General features: G+C 40.5%; 1 protein-coding gene and 1 non-coding gene across 2 annotated transcripts in view; both read right to left on the reverse strand.

Annotated features, from left to right (window-relative positions):
* LOC126092940 (cadherin-related tumor suppressor-like) overlaps positions 1-18,555 on the reverse strand; it is a 518,310-nt gene that overhangs the window by 78,284 nt on the left and 421,471 nt on the right. The window contains exon 27 of the mRNA XM_049908671.1: positions 12,307-12,549. Within this exon, the coding sequence (XP_049764628.1) occupies positions 12,307-12,549 (243 nt within the window). The remainder of the gene's footprint in view (positions 1-12,306; positions 12,550-18,555) is intronic.
* Trnas-cga (transfer RNA serine (anticodon CGA)) lies at positions 4,798-4,872 on the reverse strand. Its single transcript has one exon. It is a non-coding gene; the product is annotated as a tRNA-Ser (tRNA).

Raw genomic sequence — 18,555 nt, forward strand, 5'->3', positions numbered from 1 at the left:
AAAGAATCATGTATGAGGCGGAATCCAAAATTTTCGGGACTGGTGCTGCCATCTGGAATGCAGGAGTAGTAGATCTCTGCACCACTAGGCTGCGAGAGCTGCCTGCGAGAGCTGCATATCTGATGAGTCAGTGTGCGGAGTGGCATTCAGCTGGGAGGATGTGTTGCATGTCCACAGTGATTTCCGTAATACTCTGTGTTCGGTGCGTGGTGATTTTACGGTGGATCCGTGAACAGAACAGTGCTTGTGTATCAAATTCTGTGCGAACCTTGGGAAAAACCTTCTTGTCACGGGTTATCACCGGCGATGAGAGCTGGATTTATGATTACGACCCAGAGACAAAGCAACAATGGTCCCAGTGGAAGAGCCGGGACTCTCCAAGATGCATAAAAGTGAGACTGGTGAAGAGAAAAGTGAAGAGCATGATCATTGTTTTGTTTGATACAAAGGGAATTATGCACAAAGAATTCGTCCCACCCAACCAAACAGTGAATTTCACATACTACTGTGAGATTTTGTGGCGGCTCCGCAAAAACGTGTGGTGAACACAGCCCGAACTTTGGCGTCAAGGAAACTGGCTGCTGCATCATGACAACGCGCCCTGTCACACATCCTTGCTCACCAGCACTTTTTTGGCAAAAACCAACGTGGTGGTTGTTCCCCACAGACCCTACTCGCCAGATTTGGAACCTTGCGACTTCGCACTATTCCCAAAACTGATACTCAAGTTGAAAGGCCGTCAGTTCGACACTCTAGAGAGGATTCAAGAAGCATCGCTGGCGATGATAAACACCCTCCAAGAACAGGAGTTCTAGAAAACGTGGCAGAGGCGCTGGGACAGGTGTGTACGTGTGGATGGGAACTACTTCGAGGATGATGGTGACCATTAGTCCAAAGGTAAGGTTTTCGACAGATGGCAGCACCATTCCCGAAAATTTTGGATAGCACCTCATATATGATTTATAGGTTTGATTCGAGGAAAGTAGAAAGCTGAAAGTTAAGTCATCTCTTGCACTGATGAAAGAACTTACTGCACGTGAAAGATGCGAAAATGCTGAAGTAATTTTTTTGGAAAATGTTTTACTTGAAACATTAAAAAAACATATCTTGGATTCACATGTTTTTTTGCTATGTAGCCATTCTCAAACATCTGCAGGAAATCTATTGATTAAAATATCTGATTATTTTAGATAGAAAGTCTCACATCAAATGATGTGGCTATCTTTTGTTACTAGTGATATTTATTAGAATAAACATTATTCGAAGGATTTGTCATGAATTAAGCATGAGAATTGAGACTGCTAATGTGAGGGAAGCAGATATTGGCTACCTGAAATTGTCATCATACTACAAAATGCATCACCAGTGGAGATTCGTCTGTCAGACTTCTGCATAATTTGAATAATATCTTTTGCCCCGCTGTGTAGAAATCGTGCTCGCATCTATGTATGACTCCAGAAAATCTTGAGAACTGAATGGTGGCCATTTGCTGCACTGCTATAAGACTTTCCTTATATAAATGAAGCAAACTTGCCTGCTGTATTTTACTCTAAGCATAAATAATTGAGAACCATGGATTTTGGACTTGCATGTTATTTCCGCTACACACTTGTTCCAAAATGATTGCAATCACTTGGATATCACTATGCAACTTGCATATCCCTAAACAGTTATCCAACTGGGAGAATGGGAGTTACAGTGTAACATGGTATCTGAGCTGTGTTTCATTTCTCGCAAATCTCCACATGACAGAGAGGTGAATGCTAGGTTAATAAACAGAGTGGAAAAAAAAGTGATAGAGCTGGGATTTGATCTCATAACCCTTGGGTTTCTAGCCAGACACTTCACCGCTTTCTACTCTCTCAAGTAACTGCTCCTCTATCAAATTATGGCGGCTGCTCACTAGGTGGCAATGGTCTCCTTTCACAACTAAACTTTAATTCATCATAATCCATACAATTTGTGCAAAATGTTCAGAAATTATATACAAAAACCTTCCTCATGAACCAATGTATCCCTCAGACAAAAGTGGATCAAAATCTCTACAATAGTTCCTGAGATTAACCGGCACAAACAGAAGTGAGGAGGCAACTTCAATCTGTATATATACACTACTGACCATTAAAATTGCTACACCAAGAAGATGATGTGCTACAGACGCGAAATTTAACCGACAGGAAGAAGCTGCTGTGATTTGAAAATGATTGGCTTTTCAGAGCATCCACACAAGGTTGGCGCTGGTGGCGACACCTACAACGTGCTGAAATGAGGAAAGTTTCCAAGTGATTTCTCATACACAAACAGCAGTTGACCAGCATTACCTGGTGAAACGTTGTTGTGATGCCTTGTGTAAGAAGGAGAAATGCATACCATCACATTTCCGACTTTGATAAAGGTCGGATTGCAGCCGATCACGATTGCGGTTTATCGTATTGCGACATTGCTGCTCGCGTTGGTCGAGATCCAATGACTGTTAGCAGAATATGGAATCGGTGGTTTCAGGAGCGTAATACGGAACGACTTGCTGGATCCGAACGGCCTCGTATCACTAGCAGTCGAGATGACAGGAATCTTATCCGCATGGCTGTAACGGATCGTGCAGCCACGTCTCGATCCCTGAGTCAACAGATGGGGACGTTTGCAAGACAACAACCACCTGCACGAACAGTTTGACGACGTTTGCAGCAGCATGGACTATCAGCTCGGAGGTCCATGGCGGCGGTTACCTTTGACACTGCATCACAGACAAGAGCGCCTGTGACGGTGTGCTCGACGACGAACCTGGGTGCACGAATGGCAAAACATCATTTTTTCAGATGAATCAGGTTCTGTTTACAGCATCATGATGGTCACATCCGTGTTTGGTGAAATTGCGGTGAATGCACATTGGAAGCGTGTATTCGTCATCGCCATACTGGCATATCGCCCGGCGTGATGGTATGGGGTGCCATTGGTTACACATCTCGGTCACCTCTTGTTCGCATTGATGGCACTCTGAATAGTTCACGTTACATTCCAGATGTGTTACGACCAGATGTGTTACGACCCGTGGCTCTACCCTTCATTCGATCCCTGCGAAACCCTACATTTCGCATCACAGACAGGAGCGCCTGTGATGGTGTGCTCGACGACAAACCTGGGCGCACGAATGGCAAAACATCATTTTTTCGGATGAATCCAGGTTCTGTTTACAGCATCATGATGGTCACATCCGTGTTTGGTGAAATTGCGGTGAATGCACATTGGAAGCGTGTATTCGTCATCGCCATACTGGCGTATCACCCGGCGTGATGGTATGGGGTGCCATTGGTTACACATCTCTGTCACCTCTTGTTCGCATTGACGGCACTCTGAACAGTGGACGTTACATTTCAGATGTGTTACGACCCGTGGCTCTACTCTTCATTCGATCCCTGCGAAACCCTACATTTCAGCAGGATAATGCACGACTGCATGTTGCAGGTCCTGTACGGGCCTTTCTGGATACAGAAAATTGTTCGAATGCTGCCCTGGCCAGCACATTCTCCAGATCTCTCACCAATTGAAAACGTCTGGTCAATGGTGGCCGAGCAACTGGCTCATCACAATACGCCAGGAACTAATCTTAATGAACTGTGGTATCGTGTTGAAGCTGCATGGGCAGCTGTATCTGTATACGCCATCCAAGCTCTGTTTGACTCAATGCCCAAGCATATCAAGGAAGTTATTACGGCCAGAGGTGGTTGTTCTGGGTACTGATTTCTCAGGATCTATGCACCCAAATTGCGTGAAAATGTAATCACATGTCAGTTCTAGTATAATATATTTGTCCAATGAATACCCGTTTATCATCTGCATTTCTTCTTGGTGTAGCAATTTTAATGGCCAGTGGTGACTAACTTACTAAGGTACTTTGAACATCATGTTTGAAGATACTCTTCAGTGAAACAATGTAGTTGCCTAAAAGAAATTTTCAAAATCACCGATGCATTACTCACAAAATATATGTCCTGGTAGGTTGTTGAATACATTTGTACCCAAGTATCTAACACTTTTTACACTAACATCAAACCCTTAAAACTTATCCATAAGAGATTTAATATGCTCTGACAGGTTGCTGAACAGTAGTATATTCACATATAAAATGCTTTTGCATACTAATGTTAAACCCTCGAAATCTTTGTAGGGGCTGAGATTAGTCATGCAGTTTATGTTTACACTGTTTTTTGAGATAAAAAAATTGTGGGTAACAATGAAGGACATTCACGAATATATGAGTAGTGAAATATTTAGTTAAAAAAGGAAAAAATAAGTTTTTTTGGAGAACTTTCTGTAGATGTTGCACCTCAAAATGTTACTCTATTACTACAGTTTTCACATAAAGGGATTCTGGAATACTATAGTGAATGTAAATGTGCAGAATAAATAATTCCTTCACTTTTAAATCACCTTTTGCTATATTCATGCACACTGCAAATATTGTAAAACGAAGGTGCTTTTAGGATTTGAATTATCCAATTATGGTTGTAAGCTATAATTTGCATGTGCAATAATCACACATTTTGGAGGAATGTCTTCATTAGCCCTATGGTGGTGACCCAGTACCCAGAGATTTGCACATCTTTCTGAATCTAAATTCATTTCATACTTGATGGTGCTTTTAGGGTGTCAAAGTGATAGAACAGGGTGTATACGCAGACAAAGAAGAAAAATACTCCAGATTTCCCGATTAAAAATACACTTCCTCCTGGGTGAAAACACTCTTTTTCTGTAGCGGAGTGTGCGCTGATATGAAACTTCCTGGCAGATTAAAACTGTCTGCCCGACCGAGACTCGAACTCGGGACCTTTGCCTTTCGCGGGCAAGTGCTCTACCAACTGAGCTACCGAAGCACGACTCACGCCCGGTACTCACAGCTTTACTTCTGCCAGTATCTCGTCTCCTACCTTCCAAACTTTACAGAAGCTCTCCTGCAGGAGATCTTTAATCTGCCAGGAAGTTTCATATCAGCGCACACTCCGCTGCAGAGTGAAAATCTCATTCTGGAAACATCCCCCAGGCTGTGGCTAAGCCATGTCTCCACTATATCCTTTCTTTCAGAAGTGCTAGTTCTGCAAGGTTCGCAGGAGAGCTTCTGTAAAATTTGGAAGGTAGGAGACGAGATACTGGCAGAAGTAAAGCTGTGAGTACCGGGTGTGAGTGTGCTTCGGTAGCTCAGTTGGTAGAGCACTTGCCCGCGAAAGGCAAAGGTCCCGAGTTCGAGTCTCAGTCGGGCACACAGTTTTAATCTGCCAGGAAGTTTCATATCAGCGCACACTCCGCTGCAGAGTGAAAACCTCATTCTGGAAACATCCCCCAGGCTGTGGCTAAGCCATGTCTCCGCTATATCCTTTCTTTCAGGAGTGCTAGTTCTGCAAGGTTCGCAGGAGAGCTTCTGTAAAGTTTGGAAGGTAGGAGACGAGATACTGGCAGAAGTAAAGCTGTGAGTACCGGGCGTGAGTCGTGCTTCGGTAGCTCAATTGGTAGAGCACTTGCCCGCGAAAGGCAAAGGTCCTGAGTTCGAGTCTCGGTCGGGCACACAGTTTTAATCTGCCAGGAAGTTTCATATCAGCGCACACTCCGCAGCAGAGTGAAAATCTCATTCTGGAAACATCCCCCAGGCTGTGGCTAAGCCATGTCTCCGCTATATCCTTTCTTTCAGGAGTGCTAGTTCTGCAAGGTTCGCAGGAGAGCTTCTGTAAAGTTTGGAAGGTAGGAGACGAGATACTGGCAGAAGTAAAGCTGTGAGTACCGGGCGTGAGTCGTGCTTCGGTAGCTCAGTTGGTAGAGCACTTGCCCGCGAAAGGCAAAGGTCCCGAGTTCGAGTCTCGGTCGGGCACACAGTTTTAATCTTCCAGGAAGTTTCATATCAGCGCACACTCCGCTGCAGAGTGAAAATCTCATTCTGGAAACATCCCCCAGGCTGTGGCTAAGCCATGTCTCCGCTATATCCTTTCTTTCAGGAGTGCTAGTTCTGCAAGGTTCGCAGGAGAGCTTCTGTAAAGTCTGGAAGGTAGGAGATGAGATACTGGCAGAAGTAAAGCTGTGAGTACCGGGCGTGAGTCGTGCTTCGGTAGCTCAGTTGGTAGAGCACTTGCCCGCGAAAGGCAAAGGTCCCGAGTTCGAGTCTCGGTCGGGCACACAGTTTTAATCTGCCAGGACGTTTCATATCAGTGCACACTCCGCTGCTGAGTAGGAGACGAGATACTGGCAGAAGTAAAGCTGTGAGTACCGGGCGTGAGTCGTGCTTCGGTAGCTCAGTTGGTAGAGCACTTGCCCGCGAAAGGCAAAGGTCCCGAGTTCGAGTTTCGGTCGGGCACACAGTTTTAATCTGCCAGGAAGTTTCATATCAGCGCACACTCCGCTGCAGAGTGAAAATCTCATTCTGGAAACATCCCCCAGGCTGTGGCTAAGCCATGTCTCCGCTATATCTTTTCTTTCAGGAGTGCTAGTTCTGCAAGGTTCGCAGGAGAGCTTCTGTAAAGTTTGGAAGGTAGGAGACGAGATACTGGCAGAAGTAAAGCTGTGAGTACCGGGCGTGAGTCGTGCTTCGGTAGCTCAGTTGGTAGAGCACTTGCCCGCGAAAGGCAAAGGTCCCGAGTTCGAGTCTCGGTCGGGCACACAGTTTTAATCTGCCAGGAAGTTTCACTCTTTTTCTGTGTTAAGTGACAGTATATTTTCCCTTATCAATCCTTTGAATGGTTAAGGGTTAACACATGGATGTAGAATTTCCCAGCACTTCAGAAAACGAAACTCACAGAAAAAGACACATTTGGAAACATCTTTCATGTGCAGCAACATGTACGGTGTGTGTTTTCTTATTACGAAAGTATACATTGAAATTCCACCAAACATCACATGTTACTTCCCGAAACATTGAAAATCGAGATTGCGATGCGTTTCTGTAAGCCAGTCATAGCTCATGTCATGTGATCTCGGCAGCCGATGACAGCGGATATTCAGAGCATAGGACACGTGATGTTGTCAGCCACATCACTGTTCCGTAGCATGAACTTACAAACAGGGAAAGTTAATAGTTTAAATTAATATACATAGTGTTGCTACAAGAAAGCAAAGCTTTTACGTATAATATTGGTCTCTAAGGTTAATAAGCTGCAAGGGAAGCTAAGATTTCGCATATAATGTTGATCTTTTTTGTGCATCACACAAGATGCACAAATGTGCACAAATGTGCCAGTAAAATTTTTAATAATGACATAAATGTCTGATCTTCAGGGTTCGAAATTCTTCTAAGTGGCTCGTCATGAAAGAGTTGATTTCTAAATGAGAGTCAAACGCGCTGTGTTTTAAGAAATTCATGGTACATTATCGCACATAGTTCAACTTATGTAAAAGAATATTTACTTTGAAAGTAACGCTTTTCAAACTGTCATTCGCAATATTTCCCTGTGACCTTTTACAAATAGGTTCGTTTCAACAGTATCCAGTGGTCGTAGATAACAGGCGAAACCGTGATTGCGCAGCTATCATGACATAGGAAGCCTGTATGTACGTAACAGGTGAAACCGCAATTGCGCAGCTATCATGACGTAGGAAGCCTGTATGTATGTACGTGTAAAACATTAAAAGATCATACATTATCTCACTATTAAAAAAAAAAAAATCAGAGGATACTCCAAAAGCATCGGAATTTCGTGAATCATACTAAAATGTGCACATTTAAAGTGCATACTTAAAGTGCACATTCGTATGTCCAGATTCCAAATCCAGTAGACCTCGACCTGATATTAAGCTTTTCAGAGTGGTTTTCGGGATGTAAATTTTCTTGGAGCACCAGTACTGTATTGTATCATGTTTGGTTCTCTATTAAGGCATAATGCCATACGTGCTAGAAGATGGAAACGTGGACCTGAAATGCAGCGAATAGTTGAAACTAGCCAGTAAACTTCACTGCTCTGCAAGGCGATTAATGCTTGACAGAAAGATGGAAATAAAATAAAATCTGAAACTAATGACATATTTTAGCCTTCCGTAATTATGTGAATGTATTTTAATTCACTTGATAGCTCCCGGCCACAGATATCTGTTTGGTTTTCATTTGACGTGAGAGTAAACGAAGGGGAAACAGCAAAACCACTAAATGTAAACACGGGTCACGTGAAGACTACCCACTATAACTGAGACTGCTCTGTGAATCAACCTCGGATCTGCGATATTTGCGAACTGACTCAATAAAAAAGAAAAAAATCGAATTTTCAAAAATATGTTCATCTTGTAGTGCACATCCTTCTGAAAAGTCTAAAACATAAAACATATGTGTTCAACGAAATGTAAGATATGTTATTAGGTCTTAAGTGTGCCAAAGTGCAGTGTCACACCTCTCCATACAGCATTCTTCTATCGCATGTCACCTTATTTCGCTCTGTAGAATTGTAGCTTGTATATTTTGTACTGGATGCCATCAAAATATATTTAGGACAGTGGGAATCGAGATGTACTGTGGTGCCTCTCCTGCTTCCGGTCGGCCAATTTGACAGCCTGCCCCTCTTATAAAAAAAAAAAAAGTCTCGCAATTAATAGTGGATGGGATTATTTGTAATCGGAAGAACAAGAACTCTTCAGAAAATTTGCACTCTTTATTCCCTATTAGCTAATAACTTGCTGTTCTGTGTGACATAAAATTAAATATATGGTACATAAAACCCGTAAAGAAAAGAGACAAGCAAGAAAGTACATATTTCTTAAATCTGTAGCTCCTAGCATTTTTTCCTCTCTAATCTTGCTACAGCTTTACATGGCATGCTTTCCCTTCTGCAAAAGAATCTGTTACCTTATCACAGTTCGTCAAACGATTTGCTACATGAGAAATCGAAATGTCGTTATCTAATACTGAAAAAGCTGTTAACACTAATAATACTCAAGACTGGTGTGGTTTCTCGATCTGATTATGTCTATTTTGTCACTGTCTGCTAGATAAAACAAAAGAGGCCTTTCTAATATTGCAGCAATTTTGTAACACACACCAAATAAACGAGACTGTTTTGGCACAAATGGCCATTTTCATAACACGACGGAATATAAGGCCTACTACAAGCAAAAAGCTTTATGTTAGGAAATAGTTTCACATTTAATTCATACGCACCAGCTTCTCAAGCATGAGATCAAGAAGTAGTATTAAGAAATTTGTATATAAATTTGGAATCATCTTATTCTTCCATAATTTGTGTGATGTCCCAGTTTCTTCTCCTTCCTCGTTCTAACAAACAATCTTGTCATCACCAATTCTGCAGCTATTCCTGCCATTGTCAAAATTTGTTAGCCAATTAATTTCACAAACCCTGCTAGAATCACAGGTTTAGTTATCCTGTAATTATTCTCCAGTTAGGCGTTATTACGTGTTTGTACAGCACATTTTCCGCACTACTTCCAGAATAGTACTTAAGGGGATGCTAGCCGGGGACTGTACAACTGGTCCTTACTAGTGTAGTGACCTGGCCAAACATTTTCTGTCAAAATTTCATACTCTTGGGTACACCGAGAAGAAAGTACGTAATCTTTCTCACCTGTTATTCCTATCAGTCGTTTATTTCCGTTCTGGTAGTCTGAATCTATGGAGTTCGCTAGTAATTACAACAACGCTGATCATTCGCAAATCCAATCAACCAGATAATCAGACAGCGATTGCCATTCATCCGTTCGGTTTAGTCCGCTCAGCTCATATAGCCCCATCCCCTTTCATCTGTGGAAAGTTTATTTCTAGATGTGATGAGGATTCTCCTGACATAGACATCACATACACTATGCACACTTTCAAAAATGAACTTATGATTCATTCAGAAATCAATTTAAAATGTGTTCAAAAATGTTCAAAAACCAACAGGGAACCATTTCAAAATCATATGAATAATCGACAGACAAATGTGCACTGGATGCTAGGCGCTTTGTGAAACAAGTTTTTTTTCCCCCCTCAAGAATATGAATTTGGCGGCCACCTTTTCCCGGTAACATCTAGGTTCTTGCTGCGACTGCTTGCACAGCCAACAGTCACATTCCTGTAGCCAGAAGCAGGAGAATCTACTACTCAAACGCAACTCAACTGCGCATGTGCCTGAGCCCACTTGTAACTGCTAAAACAAATCTAATGTAAACAGTTGTGACTTCACGCTCATCAGAGGCAATTTGTTGTTGTGAAGCACTGCATAGTCTTCCTTAAGCCTTTGACACATTTTGCTGTTGGCAGACGCCTGCATGAGCACTGTGTGTTGTTGTTGTGTATGGAGCATTTCCTTTGCAATTTAAGTTATTTTCGTTTTTCTCTCTCATTTATGTTTTATTGTTGAAGTATTATTCTGAAGTAGAGGGATACAGTAACATCATTTGTTAAAGTATCGGTTTTTACCAGTCAAAATTACAATAATTTAACTGAAAACTAAAACAATGAAAAATTCCCAGAATTATAAAAAAATCCCGAGTTTTTCCAGGTTTTCTCACGGATGAAAAAATTCCTAGGTTTTTCCCGGATCTCCCGGCTGTCCTGGGTCGTATACACCCTGTAGAATCTTATGCTAACTGGTCACCATCAGAAACAGCAAATAGTTATGATGAAGGTAAACAATATCTCTTCCTATATTGTGTTATAGTAATCAAGATTTTATTGGTCTTCTTGCTTCCCCCCCCCCTCCCCCCCCCCCTCTCTCTCTCTCTGTGTGTGTGTGTGTGTGTGTGTGTGTGTGTGTGTGTGTGTGTGGATGGATAGGTGTGTGTGGATGGTGGATGGATAGGTGTGTGTGTGTGCAGGTGAGAACACTCAATTCTTTTTTTACATCAGAACTTACTTTCCAAATCTAACAATAATTTCCATAGCAGACAGACATTATCATTGTTACTCTAGAACAAGCACGGGCAACCTTTGGTGGTCCGTGGGCCTGGTTCACATATTTAGTTACACTTGCAGGACGCCTTGTGATGTGATGCAACAGCAATGCTCTTAGCAAACAATGTCAAAACTGTACCATTCGTGATGTTATTGTTTAAGGTAAAACGCACTGATAAAAATGGCACTCCTTTCCCAAAACGCCATGGTCACAAATTGTGCCTCAAAACCCGCATTATCGATAGCTTATTCCTTTCAGTCCACCCCATCTCGAGATGTTTGCATTTATTTACACACTGTGAACATTATTTCCTTTCTTACAATGTTTTACAGCAGCTGGCTTAAAAACTTCTGTAGCACCTTGCTCTCTCTTCCACAAATTTCATCTATTTGTCAGACTGAACTAGCTGCCCACCTGTGTCCTAGAATATGCTTAAAAACTGTAAAATCACAAAGAATAGGAAGAATGTGCAGTAGCGGGGCTTTCTTAGTTGAATTATTTTATCACGATATTTCACAGTCCAACAGCATTGCATGTCCCTTGCAAGGTGATAATTGAGCAAGAACAGATTTTTAGTCTCCAGAATGCACTCAAATTTTGAAAACAAAATCCAGTCACAAATTATTACCTTTTGCAAGCAGTCACATATGATACTGCTATTTCACCAAAAACTGTCACAGCTTGTTGCATTTTTCAGGTCTTTCCCCATTACATCACTACAAAATGGGATGGCAACAATGTAATGAGCAAGGATTCATTCACTGGAGATTATGCTTTCTACACCCCAACATTTGCAAGAGACTGCTGAACAGCACGTTTTAGACTCGTTATCTTTCGATCTTTTTTTCAAAAATTTCTGCAAGAACTGTATTATCCGCTATCCAGTTAGTAAGGGGGATATTAATGTTTCTTTAATAATAGAGAAATATATAGTCATAATGCAAATAACAGCAGCTGTGCTTACACGCATCACTGCAAACATAGTACCAAAACGACATCAGTAGTTATCCAATTAGAAGAGCCGAGCACGGACTGTAGCTCAGGTCGATCAGATGTAGGTGCAATATTTTCTGTCCTCATCTACATGATAGTGTCAGCAGTGTGTGAGTTATAGACCCCTTACATCATCTGGTGTAAGAGCTCCAAAAAAATGTAATACTATGACCATAATAGGCACCACAATTTCAATATTATTGAGCCACCAAGACCAAACATCACTGTCTGTGGAAAGTTCATGGTAGCTGAGGTGAACTAAATATTTCACCTCGAGACACATTAAAATGTGCCAAAGGAAAAACTACATTAGAAACGTGAGATTCCATTGGTACCCACAGCAGCCACAAATTTGACAGTAACAGTTCATATCATGCCTCTCAGCCCAATGTTCTGCATCTCACAAATGCAAGTTCCTACTCACCCCCACCTAGTGAAGAGTAGTTCAATTGCTACTTACCGGTCACGATCGGCACCATCAGCTCCGAGCGAGTCGCAAGGCGAGAGCCGCGGGCGCGAGCAGGTGGGAGCGACGGCACGTGCGCGCAGCGGGCTGCTCAGGTTGAGTGCGCGGCCATTCACTGTCACACTGTGCACGCAGCCCACCAGTTCGTCCGAGTGCACCTGCCCCGGGCGCTCTAGCACCGCCTCTACGGACGGTAGGCCGCCCACCAGCATTGGAGAGCCGTCGAAGTTGAGTGTCCTGTGCACAGAAAAACTGTAGCTTGGGCTGTGCTCATTCACACCAGGACTGGACGAGGTGCCAATGGAGCACCTTAACAGAGCCCGACACAGTTACCACTATTATCGATCAGTTTCAGTACCTGATCGCTATAACACGAATAGGTGCTACCGTACTGTACAGCCCACTCCTACAGGCCAGTGGGGATAATGCAGTATGTTTGCCCTCTGTCCACAACCTGCAAGGTTCCGTCTGGAACTGCGAATCTCGGGTTCGAAGATATGGGTGTCAAAAGAGCACATTGCACAGACAATGTTCTCGAGGGAATTTGTCGAATGGCTGGGAATCGAGTGACAAAGTCACTGAGATTGACCATAACGCTTCTTCTAGAATGTGTGAAAATATGTAGCAAGTTCCAGAATCTTCCAGGAAGTTTAAGAATGTTTCGTAATGTTGTAGACTCTTCCAGAAGGTTAGAGAATGTTCCAGGATGTTTGACAGTGTCCTCAAATGTTGCAATATCCTGTTGTGGTGGGGATTTGTTCGAGCTCAGAATGGTGTATACAGGTGATTGCAGGACATTTTCACCGGTATACTTTTAGAAATCTGTTAGAGTGGTCTAAGAAAATGTGAAATTGATAGAAAATAAATAAATTTGAGTGGAAATGAATTGCTTAACATAGCGAGCAGTGTAAGTAAGTCGAATTTTTATGTGTTAAGTGATATTATCAAATAACAGGATGCCAAAACATAAAAGAGGAGGAGATTTGCCATTGGTGAATTTAATAGAAGAAAACATAAAGAACAGCAAAGAAATGAAACTCAGGTGCGAGACATGTGTTTGCCCTCATAACGGAAGAGAATGAATAGATTCAGATGAAACTTAACAGATGAATGAGTCGAATTAGAGGAGAAGATCAAGTTAGACATTCAGCAAGCAGACAGGGAGGAACTGCTACATACAAGATTATGAAACGAATGAAGTAAGGAGTGAACTTCATGACAGAGAATGGTTGCAAGTATGTGAACGAAACATTCGCATGTGAGAAGTGCAAAGTAGTTTGGCCGGTGAAGCATTCTGTTATGATCCCACTAAAAGATACAACAAACACAAACATAACACTGGCAAAATGGATCAAGCGTGTCAGTTGAGCGGTGCCAGGAAATTCAATAGAGAAAAACTAGGAATATGTTATACGAGTGGAAAAATTCAACTAGCACCACTTGAAGTGCCTCCACTACATTTCATTATATGACTGGAGAAACTATGGAATCAAAAATATATATATATGAAAATAAAGACCAAATGCAATGTGTCTTTTTCAGCTAGTTCAGCAAAAACATAGGTCATTAAATTTTGTACAATGCAATAAGCATAATCACCAATAACAGTGCAGCCTAGGGAAAAGAAAATACCTTATATACAAGAACAATATGCACATCTTCTTTTTCCCGAAGTTAAGGATGAAAAACTGGGGTGTGCTGATTAATTGCAAATAAGGTTGGTACTCTGTCTCCAACAATAGATCCCATATATAACAGCATTGTTGTGACCTCTGTCTGTGGTGAGTCAGCAGCACGTTAAAAAAGAGGTATTAATCATGTGTTAATTTGTTAATAAGGCTACAAACTCTCATTACCACTCATGCACAGCTAAAGAAAAATGTCAGGTTACTGAAGAATCAGACAACATTGGAAACCACGCAGCAAGAAGTACTATGTGAGGGAGAGTTGTATTTGCGATTGGCAAAGGAAACAGAACACAGCTTCAAGAAATGAGCGGTATTCGCTGAGCATTTCATGGCCAAAAAGAAAAGCATCTGGACCTTCAAGAAAGCTTCTGGGACTATGTAGATGAGAAGCGACAATGTGGGTGCACAGTGAGTAGTGAAATGTGCCAACTCAAAGCATTGGCTTTAGCCAAATAACTAGGCATCACTCGTTTCAAATCTAACTGTGGCAGGCTATCAAGATTTTTCAATTAAAATGGATTAGGCTTCAGGAGGAAAACTACCACTGCCCAAAGGAAACGGAGAAAAAGTAGTGTATTTTCATTGCTACATAATAAATTTGTGCCACAAACATTCCTATATCTTTCCTTTCCCAATGAGCCCGTAGCTTGCATGACATCGGAGAACAACAATTTCATTTTAAGTACTAGTTATTTATTTCCTCATACTGACCCAAGTTACATAATGTCCTCGTTTTGGTGATTTGCCATTATTGAAAGTACCTGTGAAGATGGTACAACAGGTAGAATACTGTTTGTAACATGTGTGTTAGTTTATATCTAAATGTGGCACCTTGTGTTTGTGTCTTACCCAGTACGATGTGGTCCTTATGGCATCTTGGGCTGTAAATACAGATTGTCTGTTTCTTATGATACTTTTTATTTGCATTATCTTGAAAAGTTATTTTTTGACAGTTTTTCTGACTGCCTTGCCTCCGGCATTGTTATATGTTTACAATGGAATTTCTATTTCATGGAAAGTCAGTGATTACGTTTAATTTTTGAGAGATAGTAGTTCTTTGTTTTTTATATAAATGATATGTGTTCTATTGTTTTGTTTTTGCCCTTTTTCTTTAATACAGTCAATAAAAATTTTGAGGTATTTTTTTATGTTTAAAATCTGTTTATTTGTTGAGCATGTCTTCTGGTTTTTTTTTTTGTACGAGTGTAAATATCCATTTCCTCGAAAATGTTCTTTGTATTTTCTTTAGCTACTTTGTGCAACATTTTTAGGCCATTTTCAATTTTTCCTGCTTCATATTGGTGGTTTTTTAAAAACAAGTAAAATGTGGAATGGTTGATTTTGTTTGTGCTCTTTAAATCTGATTCCAAAATTCCTGTCTGTTTGTTCAATATGAAATTTACTGTAATTGTTACAAGAGAGTTTGTAGACACCTGGATTTGGAAAATTGTGATTTTTTTCTTTCCCTCTTTAATATCCATTCTTTACATATGCCTTTTATTTTTGGTTTTGTATGCTGTTCATATAATTTTAGCACTATTTTGGGGTTGAAGTCATTTTGTTGTACTACATATAGTAGAATTTTTATTTCATATTTTATTCCATTATAGAATTCTATTACTCACTGATTTGAAATATACGTATTTATGCGAATTTGGGTGCCAAGAATTTTTATTTATGATAATTTCATTCATGGTAACTTTTCTATATAATCTGAATTGGTGTTGGTTGGTGGCTGTTGTTGCTTATTCTTAAATCTATCGATTCGTTTTGTCTATTTCCATTGTAAATTTTACATTTGGGCGCAAGATGTTTAGTTGCTGATGGATAATTTGTATGTCTAGGTCATCTCCATTACTAATAGTAGTGCGTCATAAACATATCTGTGGTAATAGATAATTTTGTTTAAAACTGTCCAGTTTGAATTGAAGAATTTCTCTTGGAACATATTAACAAATGTGTCTGCTATTGTGGTTGTGACACAGTATCCCGTAGCTTCATTAGTAGAGAATCTGCACATACACTTGAGTTAAGTAATGTTTTCTCTATGGGTAATTGCCGATTTGATGAAACAGAATAATTTTCTGGGGTAATTTCACACCAGATATTAACGGCACAGAAAGGTGAAGCAAAGATGCTACTTGGTGTCCATCCTCATGCTTCGTATAAGCAACTATTAAAATAACATAGGCATACTAACAACAGCTTTATAATATATTTACTTTCTTATGAAGTTTATGATGAGGAATCAAGCATAATTTGAAAAACATGTTTGCAGGCTGGCCATTTACATAACTGGTCTTTTTTCTTTTTTGAATTTTAATCTACAGTGAAAGTTGATAAATGAAAGCCAATCACATACACACTATCTAGTCTAAGGAATAGTCCAGCAGAAATAATTCCAATTGGTTTTTAAAACTTTCATTATTGTCGGGCTTTAATTCACAGCGGATATCGTCAAATATTTTCATGGCTGAATACTTTGCTTACTCTTGTGCAAGTGTAAGGTTAAGTTGTCGACAGAAAGGCTATCTATTTTTGTTCTTAGTGTTACACTTACATTTGTAATTAACATTAAGAACAAAAATAGATAGCCTTTCTATCGACAACTTAACCTTACACTTGCACAGGAAGAAGTATTCAGCCATGAAAATATTTGACCATATCGTTATGAATTAAAGCCCCAGAAGATAATGAAAGTTTTAAAAACCAATTGGAATTATTTCTGCTGGACTATTCCTTAGAGTAGATAGTATGTATGTGATTGGTTTATATTTATCACATTTCACTGTAGATTAAAATTTAAAAAAAGAAGAAAGGCCAGTTATGTAAATGGCCAGCCTGCAGACCTGTTCTCGCAGAGAAAATGTACTTCATTTGTCAATATACTGACATGTTTCACATCACAGTTAGTTGTTGTGAATGTGATCCATGAAACGTGTAACTAAACTGTCAGGCATGGAGGCTGTACGCCTTCCAAAGGTATTGACAGGAAGGAGGATTATATTAAAGTGTCCCATTGCTGCCAGACTGGCTCCAGCTGCCAGAAATTGTGGTCATGTGTGTGTGAGTTGCATTTAACTGCATGTGGGTGAATGGACATAGGCAGAGGGTGTATACTGGCAACACACAATATCCTGTTGCACAGCATGCTCTACAACGTGGCAGTCATGACTGCAGTGCCTGTTTCACCACACATGCCATCTGGATTCTTCCCCAAGACACCAGTTTCTCACAACTCTGCAGGTGGGAACTAGCACAACAACATGTCCTTCATTCTCACCACCCACCTGGCCTTAATTTATGTTAATTCCTTCCATCTCAGCATTGCTTCACAGTAATTACTCCTCTCTTTGCTCCATTTTAATTTTCTACATCTCTCATTTTCTGATGAGTCTATTTATCGCCGTACTCCTCCCACCTCTGTTACGTACAATGCACTTAGCTTTTCACTCTTATTAACTTGTGAACAATGTTTTACTAGTAATATGTCTTGCATATTACCCTGTCTTCCACCTTTAAGCTCTCAGGTTTTCAAATCTTAGTTCCCAACAATCAGTGTTTCCTTCTCATCCCATCCGCTAAGTGCCCCAAACCTGGGGTTCTGGATGACTTTCCTGAACCGTACCCTTTTCCCTAAACCTCTCCAGTCATTTTCCTTCAACACTCTTCCTTCCCCTTCAACTCTTCTGCCAGAAGAAGGAGCCACTGGCTCTGAAAGCTTGTCAAAGTTCAACCTTTCTGAGTATGAGTCCTCCGGCTGCCACTTTATAAGTAGATTTTTTATCTATCGATTTGCATTGTATTGTCAATCATGGATTATTTTCATTGTTATATTAGCCCATGTGGCCATCATTCCTTCTTATGTAACTGTATTGTCAGTCTTTGTTATTGTCTGTCTTGTTCAAACTATTGTCTGCTTTCTACCTTCTGTGCTAGTAGTCTGATCTTTTATCTATACCACCCAGATTGACACTTTGCCCCTACATCTTTTCTAGTACCAGTTTTCGTGCACACTGGTGGGTCTTTTGTTATTTGTGAATTTGCATAAAATAATTCCACTGTCATTTACAAATTTTCCTTCTTCTTCAGGGCCTTTTTCTGATCATCTTTAACTGATTTATTTGCAGATTTGACAGCCATTTTCTTTCCTACCCTCCACTAATTCTGTTCACACACAATTATTTCACGTTTTTGTGAGTTTGTTTTTCACCAAACTGCTCTGACTGACTTTTACTGATGTCTCCTACATTACTTTATTTGCCAAGAAAAGTAGCTTACATTATATCCTGTGACTTTCTCCTTCTGTATGTTCTGTTTTTAAAATTTTGTCTCCTTTCACGACTTTCCCTATAGGTTTTTTTTCAGTCATTTTTTCACATCATATAGACCACTCTTCTGGTGGGAAATTCTCACCTGCTCATTGCCTCTTGTTAACTATTGTCTGTTATCATAATTTTCGCACAAATTTTTCTGATTTTACTGATTTTTTCCCTGCTTTTCTTCCATTTTTCTATCTTTTTACACCATCTGCCTCTCGTTTTTGCCACTCCCA

Source organism: Schistocerca cancellata, chromosome 7 (genome assembly GCF_023864275.1).
Source record: "Schistocerca cancellata isolate TAMUIC-IGC-003103 chromosome 7, iqSchCanc2.1, whole genome shotgun sequence".
Lineage (NCBI taxonomy): Eukaryota > Metazoa > Arthropoda > Insecta > Orthoptera > Acrididae > Schistocerca > Schistocerca cancellata.